This window comes from Histoplasma capsulatum, genomic scaffold, assembly GCF_000149585.1.
Source record: "Histoplasma capsulatum NAm1 scaffold_12 genomic scaffold, whole genome shotgun sequence".
In the NCBI taxonomy this organism is placed as follows: Eukaryota; Fungi; Ascomycota; class Eurotiomycetes; order Onygenales; family Ajellomycetaceae; genus Histoplasma; species Histoplasma mississippiense.
Window position 1 is genome coordinate 730,736 of NW_001813971.1, and position 18,802 is coordinate 749,537.

Genomic DNA, 18,802 nt, shown 5'->3' on the forward strand with positions numbered 1-18,802 from the left:
ATATTTAAAAGAAATAAGCAATTTAGACATCTTATATAAAAGCTTCAGGAACAAAATCAATGAATTTCTCAACACATTATATTTGTTAATAAATTATACAAATTCAGATTGAGCAGAATCATTGAATGATGAATGTAAATTTATTTTAAACTTTATATTCAAATTAATAAATGCATCAATTTCATGATATTCATTCAAACAATTTTGTGTTTCTTTAAATTTAAATGAGGCAGAATACATGGCACTCGGTGAAGCAGTATATGAAGCAATGTGGTTATACAATATAATGATGAAACTAGAATTCATTACAGCAAAGAACCTTTTGCTTATCAAAGTAAATAATAAAAATTTGATTGATTTAGCTATTATTGCCATGATCACAGCACACAGCAAGCATATCAACACTCACTTCCACTATTTTCACACACAATTGAATGAAAGCATTATTTCTATTAAATATATTCCCACTGAGAATATGATAGCAAACGGATTAATCTGTAAGCAGCGATGTTAGAAATGGCTGCTTATATTTCGGTTGGTCCTTAGGACTCTACGAGGATCAAGCAGTAGGAGATAATACAGTGATATATCAGAGAGGATTCAGATCAAGTAGTTAGATATTGAGGGTGTAGAACATAGAGGTCAGATTATAACAGAATGATCTGCTGGTCTCTAGAAGATTGGACCAGCTGCTAGCTATATACACACAGTATCATAAGCAGATCGAACTTGCTATGATGTAGATGGCATAGTATGATGCAAGTGGCAAGATAATGCCTTGATTTCAAACCTGATATGACATTGATGGTGCTATGTTCGGCGATGTCATATTCTGATATGACGTTGGTGGTGTTATGTTCGGCGATGTCATATCTTTAGGGCTATCGCTAATTCCGGCCTAGCACTGGCACCTTAGTGCGGGGTTTCTTACATAATCAAACCTATGAGCACAGTGGTATTTAAACATTTCATTGATTTATTAAAACTTTTCATTGATAACAACAAAAATGATTAAATTTCTGTATGTAGCAGATTTTAGAATGATCCAAGTTGAGATAGCTAGCATGGAAGATTCATAGAAACACATCACGCACGTTGGCGCGTGGGGGGGGTGTTGGGCACTAGTTGCTTAGGCGGCCCTCCACCGCACGTGATTACCTCATATCCCCCTCGTCTGGCCGCGAGGCACAATTAGCGCCGTTTTTTAGCGTGTATATTGGTGTATTAAAAACGCGAAATCTACTGGATTATATGATAGATTAGCTGTATTAATGTGTTTTTGTGTAATCTATGTAATCTATTTGATCTAGCTTTAATTAAGATATAAAATGGAACTTCTGCCAACACTGACTTTTCAAACAGAGAGAAATATTATTACATGCAGCACAATCATATTTTGATTTTGAAGCTCTATCTTTATTCTACTTTACTCTTTTTCTTTTATACTGACATCAAACATAAGTTTGAAATTCTGACAGATAAATTTGATGATGATTTAGATCTGAATTTGATTAAGTGAAAGATAGAAAGTTTGAAAATTCAAGAAATTGAAGATAGAACTGCTGATGAAATTGAATATAAGATAAAATAATAAAGTCAGAATTTGCAGCAGCAGAGTCTGAAGCAATAATAGAGCTCAGAGCAGTAGTAGAATTTAAAATAGCAATAATCAATTAATGAAGAATATAAACATTGACAATTACATGATCAATAATTCAGTATAGAATTGACAACCATGTGTGATTAGTGAGTATATGAGTTTCATAGAAAGCTTTATACTGATTTGCTAGATCAATCCCATTCATATTATGATTGTAATCATTAATAATGATAGAAATTTTTATAACTTGTTCATATTTATCATCAAATAGATATCAAATCTGTAAGTCATTGATGGAATTGATTTCAGAATATTTCTAAATACATTCAATGAAACTGTCTGATTTATGAACTGTAGACAGTAGTAAAACTACATTATTGTCTTTTCATACAAAACAAAGAATTTTATTTTAAAAGACAATATATAAAGTATTGAAAGAAATATGAGTGAATAATTCAGAGTTCTTCAGTGCTTGTAAAAGAGGAGGCAGATTGACAAAATGAGTGGTTTCACAAGCTTCAATTTTTTGCTTTTAAAAATAATTGAATAGAGCAATAGAAATGAAATAGTTGTTCATATAAATTGAATAATCAACAATTTTTTTATTGTTATTTAATTTTATATATTGCTCAGAGTGCTGCAAGAAGCTCTGCTGCTTAGAGATCTGTAAAAATATTAATAATCATTCAATCAATTTCATCACAAAACATTCAATTTTGATTAATTCTGAAATATAGAACATTGTACTTATATAGAGATTATTATAAAATATGAAAAAGATTTAAAAATAATTCTGTTTTTTTAATTTAAAAATCTTATATTTTTATTTGATTGATTTCTAAGGCATTTTAATTGTGTATTTGAATCATTCAAAAAACTGAATCATCATCTCCTTAATAAAGAGATTTGAATCTGAGTTATAATATTTCTTATATATTATATGAAAGTTGAAATATAAAGACTCTAACTTCTGTATGATGAAGGATTCTGATTTGCAAGAATTGAATATATAAATATATTTCTTAAACTGCTTAAATCATTTTTATTTTATATAAAATCTTGAGGAATGAAATGGTTTCTGAGCATCATTTTTATTTTAATAATCTTTAATTGCTGAAGATCTATATACTCTCATATAGATAATCTGTTCAAAAAATATATTGATTTTTATAGAAGTGATTAATTGTCAATTCTGAGAATTGATAACTGAGTTCTTTGATATTTGAATCTCTGTATAGACATTGATGGAACAGGCAATATTTTGAATATCAGACTTTGAGATATAGAGAGAGAATAGAGTGTATAGATTTCATGAATCAATATTGAGCAGATTGATAATTGAAAAGTGATGAAGAGATTTTATAAATTGAAATCTAATACTCTATAAAGATGAGATGTCTGCTAAAAATGCACTGATAAATCACTTTCATTTGACATCTGTTTTTATATTGTCTGATAAAAAAATCAGTCAATCTGATTAAAAAAAGCATTGAAGAATTGAAAACCATCTGTAGAAGTCATATTTCCATCTTAAAGTGATCAGAGTGGCCAGGGTGGTTGCATCTGCAGTGGATATGAATCTGGATCAAGATTCAAGAGATTCCAAGGTTGCAGAACATGTAGAGCAGAAAATGTGAGATAGTGGAGTAGTACCAGCAAATCAGATTATATAGAATTTAGTATGAGAAATTATTGGTTGGTACTTCAGAGCTAACAGCTTAGTTGGTACACTAATAGTATTGCGCTAATTGTGCCTCGCGGCCAGACGAGGGGATACAGTATTTTATAAATTGAATTGAACTCCCACTCACTCGTCGCTCGCTCGCTCGCTCACTCACAATAAATCTGCTTTTCATGGCGAATCTTCGCCTTCTAACTTCATTAATCACTCTCGTGTGCCGTTTCACTGAAATTCTGCTATAAATAGTTAATCGATTGACGGCCTGCCACGAGTAACTAAGCCAGCTGCCATCCCTGATCCCACTTGCAAACCTTTCAACACCATATCCCTTGAGAATCAACTACCCATAACAACATATTTAATAGGTAAATTGCTGGCCATATATCTAGATATAAAGGGCGATTTGGATTGAGTGTTACTGAACTCCAATTCCAAACGACTCCCGCCTTGGATTACGCAGCACAAAAAGTAGATCGGTTGGCGAACGAGATCACTGATTGACAAACACTGACGTAGGAGCATGTTTAAATGCTATCTAACTAGCTAATGTGCGTTCCTATTTCCATTCATTTTGCCTCTTGTTTGTGACTTCGGTGTTTCCATTTCACCATCGCCATTCGAAGGCATCCATCAATACTTTCGACGGCCTCGACTCGCTTGGGCGAGTGGACAACGATCCTGGCACCACAAGCCGCAGTGAACAGCTCTGATAGCTGTCCTAGCCCCGGGGCGTTGGATGCCGCATCTCCAACTTCAACAGCGGGCTCTGGTGCTTCTCCGAAAACTGCCAACAATTCCTCCACCTCCCTCCCATACCACCAAGGTAGTAGTTCGCGCAGCAACTCTAGACACCGCACGCCCAAGAAGGTACGAGATCTCCTCGGGCAAGCCAAATCACTTCGACGTAAAGCGGCTGCGAAGATGTCAGAGACTCATTTCCAACCATCATTGATGAAGCGTTCACGCTCGGTGGGTAGTGGGGCTTCGGGACAGCGGGCGTCGATGTCAGAGGAAGAAGACGATGATAAAGAGGAGGATGGTAGCATGTCGACTGAGGATAGCACGGATAAACAGGATATTCCACCTTTTTTAAATTCCTCACCTGCAGGTTAGTTTTAGAAACATTGGAGTTGTATATCAACGGACTAATATTTATGTTTGCTGCTTGGATAGAAATACACCAGAAATTCAACGAAATTGAAATTCTCCAGGCTGCTCGTTTGTCCGGAGCCCGGGAATCAGTGGCGGGGAATGAATCGCAGAAATGGGTGTTGGAAAATCGCCCGGAAATTCTACCAAGGAATCGGTACATCAACATACAAGTGTGGTCGCATTCTCGGATTCATCTTAAAGTACCAGATGGGGACTGCGACTTTATCAACGCATCGCCGATTTCTTTGAGCCACTCTAAAACCGGAAGTCCTGCTCGCTATATTGCTGCACAGGTACATATTGAACCTCATGCCGTTCTCTATTTATTATTCGGTGAAAAGTGCAAGAGTGCGCTAATACTTTCAACCAGGGTCCAAAGACTGACTACATAGAACACTTTTGGAATATGGTGTTTCATGAAAGCGGAGACTTTGCAGTTGTCATTATGCTTACTCAAAGCTACGAACAGGGCAAAGAGAAATGTGCGCCATATTTCCCGTCGAGCATGGAAAACCCCATTTTTCATTTTCACCATGCCCTATCAGATCCATTTATAGATCGTAAGGGTCAAGATCAGGCGGATAAATCCGTTGTTGGAAAGGTGACCCTCCTGGAATATACCTACGACCAGAAATGTCGCTCTGAAATTCGCAAACTCGAACTTAACCTTGGATCTCAAACCAAGATTGTCTGGCATTATCTATTTGCTGGGTGGTCTGATTATATGAAACCAGAGGGGAATGACCGTGATGCTCTCATCGAGCTAGCCAAAGCTTCGGCAGAAAGGGCGGGCTCGCTGGAAAATCCTCGCATTGTACACTGTAGTGCCGGTGTAGGCCGCACAGGCACGTTCATAACCATCGATCACCTGTTGAGGGAGATGCAGACAGGAAGCCTATTGGAGATAACCAGCGGCGCAGATCCGATTTTCGATACGGTGAATCTCCTCCGCGAACAGCGGATGTCCATGGTCTATACTGAAATGCAATACCAGTTTCTTTACGATATTCTCAAAGAACAAGCTCTCAATTTTCTTGGCCAGGATAATATACCTGGCAAGAAAGCGAAGTCCTCCGGATCACGCTCGCAGAAGATGGCAAAGTATTCTGACGATAGCGCGTTTGAACCTACACAAAAGGAAGAGCTTATTCCAATTATTGATTTTATCCCTACGCAGGGCGCAAGTTAGAGGTCTGGAGGTTAGTCGCCATATTTATTTAAGCGCACTTTCCCATTTTTGGATACGAAAAATTTTGCGCCCATGTTTCTTAAATGACTCTGCTTTATCTATATATTTGCCGTTTAAATACACTTTCCACTTACACTGTTCATTCCCTTTCTCTCCGACCCTTCTGTTATCGATATGTTGTCTTCTTTTAATCGATGATGTGGATTACCAAGTTATCAATGATTTAATCATTTATGACATTGCATGTTTTCCATCTTGCATCAACCTCATTCCCCCCTTTTTTTTCTTGGGAAACCTCCCTGCCTTTTATCATCATGAGGTTTTCTCTTTTTTCTTTGACGTATTTAAAGCTTTGTGTATGACCTGCATGCATTTGGGTTTTTGATAGAGGACTAGTGACTCTGACGAATTTCATGGGAAGAATGGTTTCCCTCTCCTGTGCTGTGGTTTTGCTTCTTGCTTTCTGATTAAACTTCCATTTCCTACATAATTCATAATTCATCTCTTGTGCGCGTCCAACATCAAATACAGACGGACATTGACTGGCTGGACTCCTTTCCTTGTGTTTGATCTTCCGCTGTGCTTGACGCACAATTACCTGTTTATTTGTTGAGTTGTATATATAGTAACTTTTCTTCAACGTGAGAAAGCCAAAGAGCGACCTGAGATATTTGAAAAACAGTCTTGAAGATCTATTCAATATTAATTTCCTGTTTGGAAATTATTCTTAAGCGTAAATTATATCCCCACCCCTTCCATCTTATCCCGCATATTTAACATTTTTATTCGCAATATGCATTGATGCACACGTGAGGGCATCAGTTGGGAGGAAAATAAAGACAACCCGTAATTACCTGACGTTATCCGATATATATGGAGATATATACATTTTCATAAATTGCAATTCGTAAAGTCCAAACAACATAGAAGAATTGATAAAACCAAAAGTACAATAACAGGACTGGGACAGGGGGATGTGTGGGAACGATAGGAATAATACAATCATTGGTCATAAGCGTAATATCACCAATTATACAAACCGGATGCTAAAGTAAGTATTCCGAGTGAAGGGCTAGATGGGCAGAAATAGTAAAGTGATCGTAAGCGTGGGAAAAAAGCATAGATAAAACAGAAATAAACAAACGAAAAGAGACCACGATATGTAACGCCCTTCGCGTCGCAAGATATTGTCAGACTTTCCGTCCGTCGATTTTCTCTTTCCTTCTTTGTTGTGCACGAAAGATTAAAAAAAAAAAAAAAAAAAAATCTTATCCAGTCAAATCAAATCTATTCGCCAGCGGAATAAATCACGAAATCGTAATTGAAACAATCAACCAATCGATCAAGCAGGCAGTATCTTCCGCGCATCCTCAACACCATTATTTCCCGAACTATTCGGGGGAGTCCGTTGCCCATCATCTTCCGCACCTGTTCTCGTCGTCTGCATGTCGTCGGCTCCTTCCTCCCAATTATCCACCGCATTCTCGTCCCAATTGTCCACCTCTTGCTCCAGTGACAGTGGTCCCCTCGTGACACCCGTTTCTTGCGGACCAAGTCCTCCATGATCCCCGTTCTCCGAATGAACGCCTCCCAGCTCAACATCTTCGCCTACCCCGTTCAACACGTTGCCAAAGCGAACCTTGCGCCGCCGTTCCAGCATCCGTTTGTGATACCATGTACATAGGCTGACAGCACATAAGCTGCCGACGATATTTGAGAGGACGTCGAAGGGGTCGAAGGAACGGCCGTTGGGGAGGAGTGCTTGAACGAGCTCCGAGCCGATTCCAAGACACATTGTACAGACGATGATGGTTAGGTGGAGGGTTCGTCTGCGCGTGATGTCTAGGACCCAGTAGAAGGTGAGGGAGAGCAAGAAGAAGGTCACTAGGTGGAGGACTTTGTCGTTGGGTTGGAGAGAAGGCATGGTGGAGATAGGTAATTTATTCTTGCCATTTCCGCCTGGAGATGCATTGTTGTTGCGTGGAAGGAGGCCGATGTAAGCGGATAGGAGACAGAGGAGAGCAAATGAGGCTGGATTCCATTGAGGTTTGTTAGAAACGAGCAGAGTAAGAAAAAGCTTTGGGGTATATAAGAAGCGCGCGTAGCCTAGCCGGATCTCCAGCAGGTATTGAATACGTACCAGCAAATGGGTAACGTATCCGCAGCATGGCGGCTGTTTAATGATATGGAATTGATTTAAAGAATAGCAAAATTCTCGTGGATGTACGTTTCCCACTCTATGGTAGAGTGGCTTCGGGGAGAGCTTCTAGTCTGGGGAAATTGCAGGTGAAATGGAGTGTGACGATTTTAGTGACCAGATGATAGCTTGTTAGAAACCTGGGCGGCCATATCTTTCTGATGAAAATTGGGATGAGATGAACAGAGAGAAACTCCGTCTCTACCGTAGTAGAGATGCGATAATATAGCTAAGTCTATAAAATAGTGATATTTTCTTGTCTGCGGTGCCTTGTTTGGTGTCGTTTTTGGGATCCTTGGAAGCTTTTTAGGGTGGTCTCCAGGTCCCGTGACCCGCGCCGATGCTGATATTAGCTGAGCAACTTCACGTCTTGTTACCTCCGCAAGAATCTCCACCAAAGAAGCCGGGTCGTTTGCCATCGATAACGCGACACAGCCATCATTTCCGGCCCCAGACGTATCGCCGGACAGGTCACGTTGATCCTGGATTTCATTTGATACCACTTTTGTCCCTCCTACGTCCTGTTGCTGCCGCACGGTGACCCGGCCAAAAGCGTGGAGGGACGAGCCCCCTCGCCCGCCCCAGTGCTGGGGGTTTGGAGCGGTAATGTCTATCGGTCAACACCACAACTGGCTCCTACCAGGTCATCTCCGACCGCCTGATGACCACCATGATCCCCACCCTTCCACCAATGGCCTCTCAAAAGTTCCATCACGACCCCGTACTCCTCAGTTGCGATTCCGCGGTATCGCAGACGGGTCGCAATCTGGAAATATGATATCTGATGCGGACACCATCCCGGAAGAAGACCCGCGCATTGCGTCCTTTCGAGACTGCTATCAGAAAGGCGAAGCGAAAATTAGCGCATTATTTAATTTTGGAAAAGCTTCAGATCCCGGGAACAATGAACCTGGAGCTCTTCAGGGTGCCGAGGAAACTAGTATCGCAGCCGACGGCCAGGTGCAATCTTCAGCTCCAGCCCGAAAGGCAGCTCGCAAACTAGACGAAGATGATTATGACGACTACGACGACGACGATGAAAGCGAAAGCGTTCCTCCGGCTCCCTCCCCCCTTATCATACCGAAGCCCACCCCTGCTCGATCAGAACCTAACACCCTTCCTTCACCGCCACAAAAACCGTCGATCGCCCTTAAAACCTCAGAAACTCAGAAAGACCCAAGGAAACAGTCATTAGAAGATATCCGCAAAAAATTAGAGGAGGATAAAAAGGCAACCGAGGAGGCTGCAAGACGAAACTTCCATACCGTGTTTTATACCCTAGAGAATGACCGGGATGCTATGCTGGACCAGCAAAGGCTAGAGGAATCTGAGAGACAAGTCGAGGCGGAAATGTCCGGGCAAGGGGCCAACAGTGCAAATTCCGCTAATGCTACAACCTCTGGCCACGGAACCTTGAGCAGCGCGAACCTTGGCGCCTCAAGCCTGACACTAAAGAACCTAATTGCGCGAATTGATATGAAACGCAGTGAAGTCCAAGCTTCGGATGCTGAGCTTCGAAGTCTGATGAGCGAAGTAAGGAAAAACCGGAGTAAATGGGCGAGCGAGGAGAAGGTAGGTCAGGAGGAGCTTTATGAAGCTGCGGAAAAGGTCCTTAGCGAGTTGAAAGCTATGACAGAGCATTCTAGCGCTTTCTTGACGAGAGTGAATAAACGGGAAGCACCTGACTACTATAATAGTGAGTCAATTTTTTGTAAATTTCGGTTCTTGGATAATTTTGAGCTCCAATTCTTACTCACTATCCCAGTTATCAAACGACCAATGGACCTAGGGACAATGACTAAAAAACTCAAGGCGGTCCAATATAAGTCGAAACAGGAGTTCGTCGAGGATCTCAATCTCATATGGACTAACTGTCTAAAGTACAACGCCAATCCGGAACATTTCCTCCGAAAACATGCCCTTTATATGAGAAAGGAAACCGAGAAGCTTGTCCCTTTAATACCAGATATCGTTATTCGGGATCGTGCTGAGGTTGAAGCTGAGGAACGAAGACTTCAATTGGCCGAGCTCGATGGCGCCGAAGAGAGCGACGATGAGCCGATTATGTCATCTAGAGGTCGCAAAGCTCCCGGAATGAAATCGAAAAAGGGCATAGGAACTGGTAGAACAGCTCCCGGAAGCCGACCTGAAGCTACACCGGGGGCGGAGAATAAAACTCAAGGAGGGACCGCAGTGGGTGCTGAATTTGATACGGCTCTTGAGGGAAGTCAGAATGGATTCTCGACCCCCCCTCCTGGCACATTGACTCCTCTTGGTTCAAATGGTCTTGGTCCTGGTGCAGCTGGAAGCCAAGGTGATGCCATGGACATCGATGCATTTGGTGTCCCTGTCAACTCAAGCGCGTTGTCGCGTCCAATGATCGATTTTGAAGACCCTGAATATAAAATATGGAAACAAGTTACTAAAAAAGACAGGGCCCTTCTCGCCGCCGAACGACATCGACTTTTCAAAGAGGACAAGCTGAATGCCGATGAGCCAGCTTTGCTGAGATCGAAGGCTGGGATGAGGCGATGGCTCCGAAACCAAAGACCAGCCACAGAGGAAAGCGACAGGCTTGATATTGCTGGCCCACAGTCTAAAGAGGTGGAGACTACTGGGGAGACGTTGGCAGAAGGGATTGAGGTGGAGGAAGATAAAATGCTGCCTGACTACTACGATACGATGTCGGGGATTCCGGACCTCCCTGAACAGTTACGTTGGATTGAAGACTCTGAAGGTAATGTTGTAGATCCTTCGGAAGAGTTTCTTAGAATTCTCCCCAAAGGCTATTTCACGGCACCCAAGAGCAAATTCTCCAAAAAAATGGACGCGAACATGCGTCAAATGCAGGAAACAAGGAAAGTCTGCTCGAAAATAGGAATCGTTAAGCAGATGCAGCTCCAATCGCAGGTACGTGTTCCTTCTCGTGTTTGCTTTTTTGTTAAGTCAAAGAACAGTTCACCTAATATATTATAAAGATGTATCAAAATCAATTCCAGAAATACAACCCAGAGCCCTTTGTGGAGCAGGATGTTCCAACTCATGTGATGAATGACGATGGACCCGTCATAAGTCCATGGGTCTGTAGAGCAGCCCTTCAGCGCTCTGTTGGAAAAATCTTCTATAATGCTGGGTTCGAGGAGTATCAGCCATCTGCACTTGATGCTGTTACGGATGTCGCAGCTGATTTCTTCTATAAAATTGGGTCCACTCTTAAGACATACATGGAATCCCCCAAAATCCCACGAACCGAGCAATCTACGGTGTCCTCCGAATGGAAATCACCTTATATGGCAGAAGAGATGATCCTACATACGCTTCAATCTGTTGGGACAGATGTAGAATCGCTCGAAAGCTACGTCAAGGAGGATGTAGACCGGCTTGGTCAGAAACTCAGCATCATACATGAACGAATGAAGAGTCATCTTACTGAACTGCTTCGGCCGGCTTTTAGCGATACGACTGGCGATGGATCCAGCGCTTTCAATGATGGGAGCGAGCAATTTGTTGGCGGTGATTTCGCAGAGGACATAGATGAGGATTTCTTTGGATTTAAAGAGCTGGGCCTTGATAAAGAGTTTGGACTTGCCAGTTTGAGTGTACCACTCCACCTGCTCCAGAACCGGATGTATAGTGCTCACCAAGCACAGAATACTAGGTATGATTCATCGATTCTATTTTATATTTGTAGTAATATGTGTATAACTTACTATTCGTTGTGTTTACAGCTCGTCACAAGCTTCTGCTGCATTGTTTCCGCCGCCGCCTCCTTACCCACGCATATCCCTTCAAACACTCCCTTCGCAAATCGGATTGGTACAGAACTTCTTTCTTGCTAAGCTTCACGCCAACAACGATGAGCCTTTGGTTGAGGATCTCGAACTGCCTCCTAAACAGAGACCAACAGCCGCAAGGCCGCGAGTACCCGCATCCGGTAAAATTCCCCCTGCTCCTTTGGGAACTGGATTAAATTCTAGTCCTCAAAAACGGCCCGCTCCACCTGCGGGAACAGGTGGTTCGAAGCCAGGTGCCCCAGAACCAAGCAAGAAAAAATCCAAGAAAAACAATGGGACCGCAGGGCCTTCAAATGCAGAACTAGGAAATGATAAGTCTTCAAACCAGACCAAGAGCTCTACAAGCGCCAAAACCCTCGGGAAGCAGAAGGTTAGCTGTACAGTTGCCGACGATAAAGCCGCGGTAATTTCGCCGAAGAAAAGCCGGCACGAATCATCTGCAGATGGCGTGGTTGCTGAAAGTGATTCTGAGATAATCCTTTCCACTAACAACGGCAACAACGATATCAAAATGAACGGTTCGACGAGTGCAACAGTAAATGGAGCAGATCCTCCAGACCTTGCGGTTGGAGGTAGCTCTGCTATTAGTGGTGGTGGCATACTTAGTCCAGAGAGTATGAGCACACGATGATTTTTTCTGGGTGATTTTTTGTGGCACAATCAGCAAGCATTGTGAGCAACGACAAGATAAAAGCATCGTACGATCGAATTCCTTAGGGCGATGTGCTATGTTACAACACCGCCTCTCCCTAAGTGATGACATTGATCCATTTGCGTCCCTGCCTTGTCTCCGTTTCTCCCGATGAGCGATGTGGATATCCTATTCCGTACACTCTCGATATTCGACATTAAGACAATGGCGGCGAATTGCAAAGGGGTTCCCATGTCCTTTTTTTTTATCTCTTTTCCGCTTTTATTCCGTCCTAACACAAGCTCTTTCTTCCCATTTACTTTTGTCTCCTTTCTTTTTTTTTGGCATATTTATGGGGGCGGCGCATCATAATATATCATCATCGTCATCGTCATCATCATGATTTCTCTTTGACAGGATTGATTCCATAATCTCCCGCTCACTGGAATGAGTCTGTCTGATTTTGGGAGGTGAGCAAAGGGCGAACCCCTTCCTTTTCGTTTGCTTCTTCTCCCTTCATGATTACCTATCCTTACTTGTTTTTCTTGGATGGCACTCCTTAATAGACCCCTTTTTTTTTTTTTTGCGATTTTGACCCATGCTTCTTTCTTGTCTATTATTCTTGGATCATGGTATTATTATTCACTCTGAGCCATGGTTACATCCCGCTACTATTCTTGTTCTAACAATTGCTGTTTCTCATGAAGTTTATCATTATCCATATCAAAAGATTTTAAAATATTTTTATTCGTTTATGAGTTCCACCTCTCGCTCTCGTTACCGGTCGACGAAGGAGCACCCAGTGGCTTCCAAGATTACCCGCCTCATTTTCACCCTTCGCCCTTCGCATCCCTTCATTTGTGTTGTACCCGAGGTGGTTGTTTGACCTTGCGGGGAGGGACAATTTTCCCCGAAAATATGGTTTCGCTTTCCATCTCCTTGTTTCCTCTGGTCTGGAATACCATCGGGTCAACTCCGAGATATTGTGTGAAATAAAAATTATTGTAAATAAATGGAGAAAAATACCAATTTTTATATAGAAACCTGCTCGGTCTGCCGGTCTTCGGTTTCTTTGAGTTAGCTTCTTCGTGCTGAGGTCCTTGGCCCTCTCCACATATTGCTTCCGCTTCCCGCTCTTGTTCCCGGAAGCCACAAACAGCCTTTCGAAGGAAAAGCAGGCCGGAACCAGAGGCGCAGCCACTCGTGCTTAGGTTTTAGCCGAAGCAAGGAAGTAGTAATTCTAAGTTGTCCAACAGCAAATAGAGACAGAAAAGATCCTTGAGTCTTGACCCTTGGACGGCTGGGTTTAAACTGAACGTGCACAGAGGGCGGGGATGTGTTCATCCCTTCTGACGTTGATGAAAATAGGTATTTCGCCATCCTGGCTTCCTGTAGGGAAAAGGGCAACTAATACTAGTAATTTCAATTATTGAATTGGAGCCCTATTACGAACCCCTAGCTCCAAGATATCGCAAAACAGACAAGATCTCTTTTTTGGACCGACCAATCTTCCATCATGCATTCGAATCTCTTTGGCATTTTCTCGTTTCCCAGGTTGATGTGCCGTTGCCATCAGACTATCTCAACCTGTTCCGTCTTCCAAATCTGCGCTCCGTAGAGTTTCAACCAGCCCAGGCTTAGCGGCACCTCGCCAAAGGGCGGCCGTGATTGGGCAGTGCGATGTTCCCTCCGACCAGTGTCGAAGCTGCCAACCGCCGTTTCAGATCTGCAACCAGTTGACGCTGGGACCAGACCCGGAGTTTTTCCTCAACTCAGCAAATTCTGGCGAGTTTTCGGGCAGACTACGGCTCATGGAGCTGACCTTCACGAATCACCAACGCGCTGTCAACCCAAGGGCTAGAAGGCAGACCCTGCTCCCATGTGTCGAGGGTCATGGCATGGCTGTGGCGGTCAGCCAGGACAGCAAGCCCCATTTGTCCGTTTGCTTTTTTTTTTCCTTGACCCTGAGGATGCAACGTCCGCGCTCTAGCTCCTTCCACTGGCGAGAATGAGGAACTTTTCTGGACGCTCTTCCTAGTTCCCAGCCGTTGCCTCCTACCACCATGGTCATCATATGGAGCAACTCTTTGTTCTCGCTTGTCTGCTCCGTTGGCAACACAAATGATAGGCTTCCGTTTCGGAGTGCATGGACGCCCGTCCAGGGCCCTTGGAGACGCCTCGTTGCTCTTGAAGATGAATAGCCCGACTGCCGTGCAATTTCATGGATCCTGGATCCGAGATTCGTCAACCATGTCAAATTTGCCCACGGTTGGGTCGTGTGTCAATCACATATATGGAACTCGAGCTGCCATACTTCGAAGCCAATTCCATATTTAACACCATCTGAATTGTTCGATACATATATCACGGTATTATTATGATAGATTATCTAAATCTCCTAAAAGCATTCGAGCGTTTAAGATTATAAATATACACTTTTTGTTACATCATTTCCTTCAAGAGGAAATGCCCCTCTATCTCCCAGAATCTGAGACTAAATCCCGTCCCGATCTTGCTATGTTCCAAACTCTTATCCAGCCTATATTTCCTTCTGCTCGAGTCCTAGATTATAAGCCACTCCGTGATAATGTCTATCCACGTTACCTTCTCAAACTCTCTAATGGACTCGATCTCACCGTGAAGGCCAGCCCTAGGCAACCCACCACCCTGCTACGTCAAGAAAAACACTCCCTGAGGACGGAAGCCGCGGTACTTTCGTTGTTGGCCTCACGAAACAGCCCATATATCCCACGTCTCTTCGGCTTCGATGTCCTAAAGTTTGATCCTAGAACTTATTTTCTCCTAAAGCAATCACTCAGCGGGGTGCCACTTAGTGAGATTGATCCGTCGTCTCTCACTTTTGCAGATCGGAATCGTGTAGATGAGCAACTGGGGCGGACGGTAAAATTCCTGGGCCAGTTCACATCCACCCAATTCGGCAATTTTCATTCCGTTTCCCAGGGTAGGGGACGACAGAGTTGGAAACACGCATTCCTAATATTCGCTGAATCAATCCTCTATGATGCCGAAGATATGTTCATTTCACTGCCATACGCTGAGATCCGTCACCACATCATGCGGCTCAGCCCAGCGCTTGGTGTTGTTACGGAACCCCGTCTTGTTGTCGTGAATATTGGAGACGAATCGAATGTCCTTGTTGACCAGGACACCAAAGACGTGACGGGATTTGTTGATTTCAGTGATGTTGTGTGGGGTGATGTTATGATGGCGAAGGTTTTCGAGAATCCATCGGCAGCTCTATTAAATGGATATGGATCTAGCAAGATGCAGATGCAGATGGACGATGAATTACTACGTATCCGCTTACTCCTGTTCGTTTTCCCTTTCCTCGTATGTTCCATTTATACTCCAATATTGGTCGGTTACTGATTCGTGGACGCTGCATTAGGTATTCCTGCTATCGCCAAATATGTGAAATTGTGAAGCAATACTACCGCAACTGGCAAGACGACGAGGAAATGAGTGCTCGAAGAAGGCTAACGGCGATCCTCGCAGAAATGTCTGCGCTGAGCTGTTAACTATAATGATTTGTTGTTTGAAGCTGCTATGCTTACCTTTTGGAAGGCGAGATTGGTCTCGTCTACGGGAGGATTCTTTGTTCGATCTATCTGTCCTGCTTTTTTAGCCCGCTGTTGCATTTTCTGGAGTTTTCAGGTTGTTGGTAGAAACCAATATGGCAAGGTTCCTGAATGTGCGGCACTTATATATACCTAAGCATTTTAATCCAAATAGATGATTTTACCTTCTGCATTTCTTCAAGAAAGGTCCCTTCACCTGAAGCCATAGTTATTTTTACTGTCGTCTGTGTTGTCGTTGGTGCAAAGGGGTCCACAGCTGCGATTCTTATCGTCACGTGGTCCTCAGATAAGCCGACCAACAAAAGCCGGTTTCGCGGTTTCCATCACCAGCTGAGCTCGGCTTTACCAAACATCATTGATGAGTGTGTTGGCAGTATGATGCTATCTGCCATATACAGCTGGCTAGCTACAGTAGCCGTCGTCAACTTGTTTTAGGAAGCCTTATAACGAACGCAATATGGCGCATTTTCTACGAGGCAAACAGTCTGGCATCCATGGCGATTTAAGCGCAGGCCTGGCTCCAGAGCATTTTGTGTTGGATGATGTCCGTTAATAACCCAGATTGGATATACAAAAGATGAAGTCTAACAATTCTATTACTTTAGGTCGCCAGGTACGGCATAAACTCTCGGATTAGCACCCTAGCTTATGATCCTGTTCAGTCGCTCCTTGCTGTCGGTACCAGCGAAACGCAATATGGGAGCGGACAAATCTATATATTTGGACAGGAGAGGGTGTCTGCAGTATTCACACTCCCGCGCAAGGCTTCTGTTAATATACTTCAATTTTGCTCGGATAAAATTGTCTCGGTGGACTCGAAACATGAGCTTTGCGTATTTTCTCTTGAGAAACGGACGAAGCTTGCCGCTTATACGCCGCCAGGCCATGTTACCGCTCTATTGACGGACCCGAGTTTGGAGTATGCATTCATAGGGCTACAAAGCGGTAGGTGATACGGTTAAGCTATCATCCAGACGTATTTCTCTTCAAACAAATGTAGTCTTTTAACGCGCAGCACGCAGGCGAACTCGTTACGTACGACCTCGACCGCCTCATGATTGCTCCGTTCAAGCTCCCTAATCTGTGGAAAGAGCGGAGTCCTCGGTCCAGGCTTTTGCCGATCGTTTCGCTGGCTTTCCATCCGCGGGACATCGGAAAGCTTCTAATTGGATATTCAGAAGGCGCTGTGACGTTCTCTATTAAAATGGATGTTCCTCTCAAATATTTCCAATATGAGGTTCCACCAGGTGCTCCTGGTGGAGACTCAGATCCGTCATCATCTCGAGAGGTACGAAGACCTAGGCTTACAAAAGCTGTTTGGCATCCTACCGGAACCTTCATTCTAACAGCTCATGATGACTCGAGTCTTGTGTTTTGGGATCCCAAAGATGGAAGAATTGTGATGGCCAGAACATTGGTAGATACCGATGTTAACAAAGCTGGGGCAGTAGTATCACCAAATTCACCAGCAGGAACCTATTCCTTAAAGGAGCCGATATTCCAAGTGGCATGGTGTTGCAAGGAAAATCCCGACGATACTGGCTTGTTGATTGCTGGCGGTGGGCCAACAACAGAAGTGAACAAACACTTGACATTTTTCGATCTCGGGCCAACACCAAACTACCAGACCTCCTCATGGCAAATCCTTTCCAACCATCTTGCGAAACCCAGACGCGAGACCAAATTACCAACACCTCCAGCTGCCGAGGTTGTAGATTTTGTCCTCATTCCGCGCTCATCCCCATTTTTCGCCAATGCACAAGATCCTATCGCTGTGATCACGCTGCTCTCCTCTGGGGAATTGGTCACTCTTAGTTTCCCCAGTGGCCACCCAATTTCTCCCACAAATATGCTCCATTTGTCACTATCCTTTGTTCACCCATTTGTCAACAAAATCGCTCTATCATATGTTGACCGCACGAGATGGCTAGGCTGGAGAGAGAAACGAGCCCATGGACCAAACATTGTGATTGGAGGCGCAGCCGCCAAAAAGCCGATGAAACGGTATGAAAATCGGGATATTGTCCAGACAGCTCATGCTGATGGCGTAATTCGCATGTGGGACTCTGGTCATGATGACCATATTGAAAATCCCGCTACAATCCAAGTTGATCTCGCCCGTGCCGTTGGTCGTTTCCATGACATAGAGGTATCCGCGATGTCATTGGCAGGAGCTGCAGGTGAATTCTCAGCCGGTCTAAGGAGCGGCGAAGTGGCTATTTTCAAATGGGGTCGTAATCCAAACGAGGGTCGGGATTTACCCTTGGAAGGAAATGACGGCCCAGGACGACTGACTGATATCTCCCGCAGAGCTGATCCTGGACTCAAAGAAGGATTTCTTCCGGTGGCCTTGTTGAACCAAGGCCAAGGGACGGTCACTGCACTTGAACATAGCGATGTTGGCTTCATTTGCGTTGGGTTCCAGTCGGGCAATCTTGCGATCATCGACCTAAGAGGCCCGTCAGTAATATTTACAGCAAACTCCTCGGAATTGACTAAACCACAAAAGCGATTGAGTCTTAGGAAAAGCCACTATTCCGCATCAGAGGCGGCCCCCGAATGGCCTACGTCCATTAAGTTTGCAGTTATGACTTTAGATGGAGACGGTAAGTTTTTTTCTGATCTCAAAGTAGGCTTTTTCACCTGCTTGTTTTGTAATCTATTATATCTTGTTTTAGTGTTTGCTAATGAAGCGCGCACAGATTATTCCAGTATTCTCTGTCTCGTTGGAACTAGCAAAGGAAGCTTGGCTACATTCAAATTCTTACCATCAGGAGGAACATACACTGTCTCTTTTGTTGGCTCTCGCAATGTGGATGATAGGGTATTGTCAATCTGCCCTATCAATGCCGAAAACGGTGTTCCCGCTCTAGCCAGCCAGGATGTTGTTGCCAAATTGAGAAATGGCGTATCAGGTGAACGGAGTTGTAATTGCTGTGACTCCGTTCTGGCTGTCGAA

At 43.7% G+C, this 18,802-nt stretch overlaps 5 protein-coding genes across 5 annotated transcripts; 4 read left to right on the forward strand and 1 right to left on the reverse strand.

The window, feature by feature from the left end:
• Nucleotides 1–2,671: 2,671 nt before the first annotated feature.
• Nucleotides 2,672–5,622, forward strand: HCAG_08769 (predicted protein; the record flags this gene model as incomplete). Its single annotated transcript, XM_001536397.1, has 8 exons — nucleotides 2,672–2,674; nucleotides 3,115–3,233; nucleotides 3,338–3,378; nucleotides 3,528–3,552; nucleotides 4,004–4,389; nucleotides 4,455–4,781; nucleotides 4,826–4,915; nucleotides 4,991–5,622. 8 exons carry the CDS (start codon nucleotides 2,672–2,674, stop codon nucleotides 5,620–5,622), a joined length of 1,623 nt encoding a protein of 540 aa, XP_001536447.1.
• Nucleotides 5,623–6,964: 1,342 nt separating this feature from the next.
• HCAG_08770 (conserved hypothetical protein) lies at nucleotides 6,965–7,790 on the reverse strand (the record flags this gene model as incomplete). The annotated part of the gene is made up of 2 exons (XM_001536398.1): nucleotides 6,965–7,653; nucleotides 7,763–7,790. The coding sequence occupies 2 exons, from the start codon at nucleotides 7,788–7,790 to the stop codon at nucleotides 6,965–6,967; spliced, it is 717 nt and encodes a 238-aa protein (XP_001536448.1).
• Nucleotides 7,791–8,425: 635 nt separating this feature from the next.
• On the forward strand, nucleotides 8,426–11,757 carry HCAG_08771 (conserved hypothetical protein; the record flags this gene model as incomplete). Its single annotated transcript, XM_001536399.1, has 6 exons — nucleotides 8,426–9,515; nucleotides 9,585–10,535; nucleotides 10,569–10,729; nucleotides 10,798–11,477; nucleotides 11,511–11,635; nucleotides 11,717–11,757. 6 exons carry the CDS (start codon nucleotides 8,426–8,428, stop codon nucleotides 11,755–11,757), a joined length of 3,048 nt encoding a protein of 1,015 aa, XP_001536449.1.
• Nucleotides 11,758–14,710: 2,953 nt separating this feature from the next.
• HCAG_08772 (conserved hypothetical protein) lies at nucleotides 14,711–15,783 on the forward strand (the record flags this gene model as incomplete). The annotated part of the gene is made up of 2 exons (XM_001536400.1): nucleotides 14,711–15,576; nucleotides 15,654–15,783. The coding sequence occupies 2 exons, from the start codon at nucleotides 14,711–14,713 to the stop codon at nucleotides 15,781–15,783; spliced, it is 996 nt and encodes a 331-aa protein (XP_001536450.1).
• A 517-nt stretch (nucleotides 15,784–16,300) lies between these two features.
• HCAG_08773 (conserved hypothetical protein) lies at nucleotides 16,301–18,716 on the forward strand (the record flags this gene model as incomplete). Its single annotated transcript, XM_001536401.1, has 4 exons — nucleotides 16,301–16,387; nucleotides 16,449–16,788; nucleotides 16,866–18,449; nucleotides 18,556–18,716. 4 exons carry the CDS (start codon nucleotides 16,301–16,303, stop codon nucleotides 18,714–18,716), a joined length of 2,172 nt encoding a protein of 723 aa, XP_001536451.1.
• Between the last annotated feature and the right edge of the window lie 86 nt (nucleotides 18,717–18,802).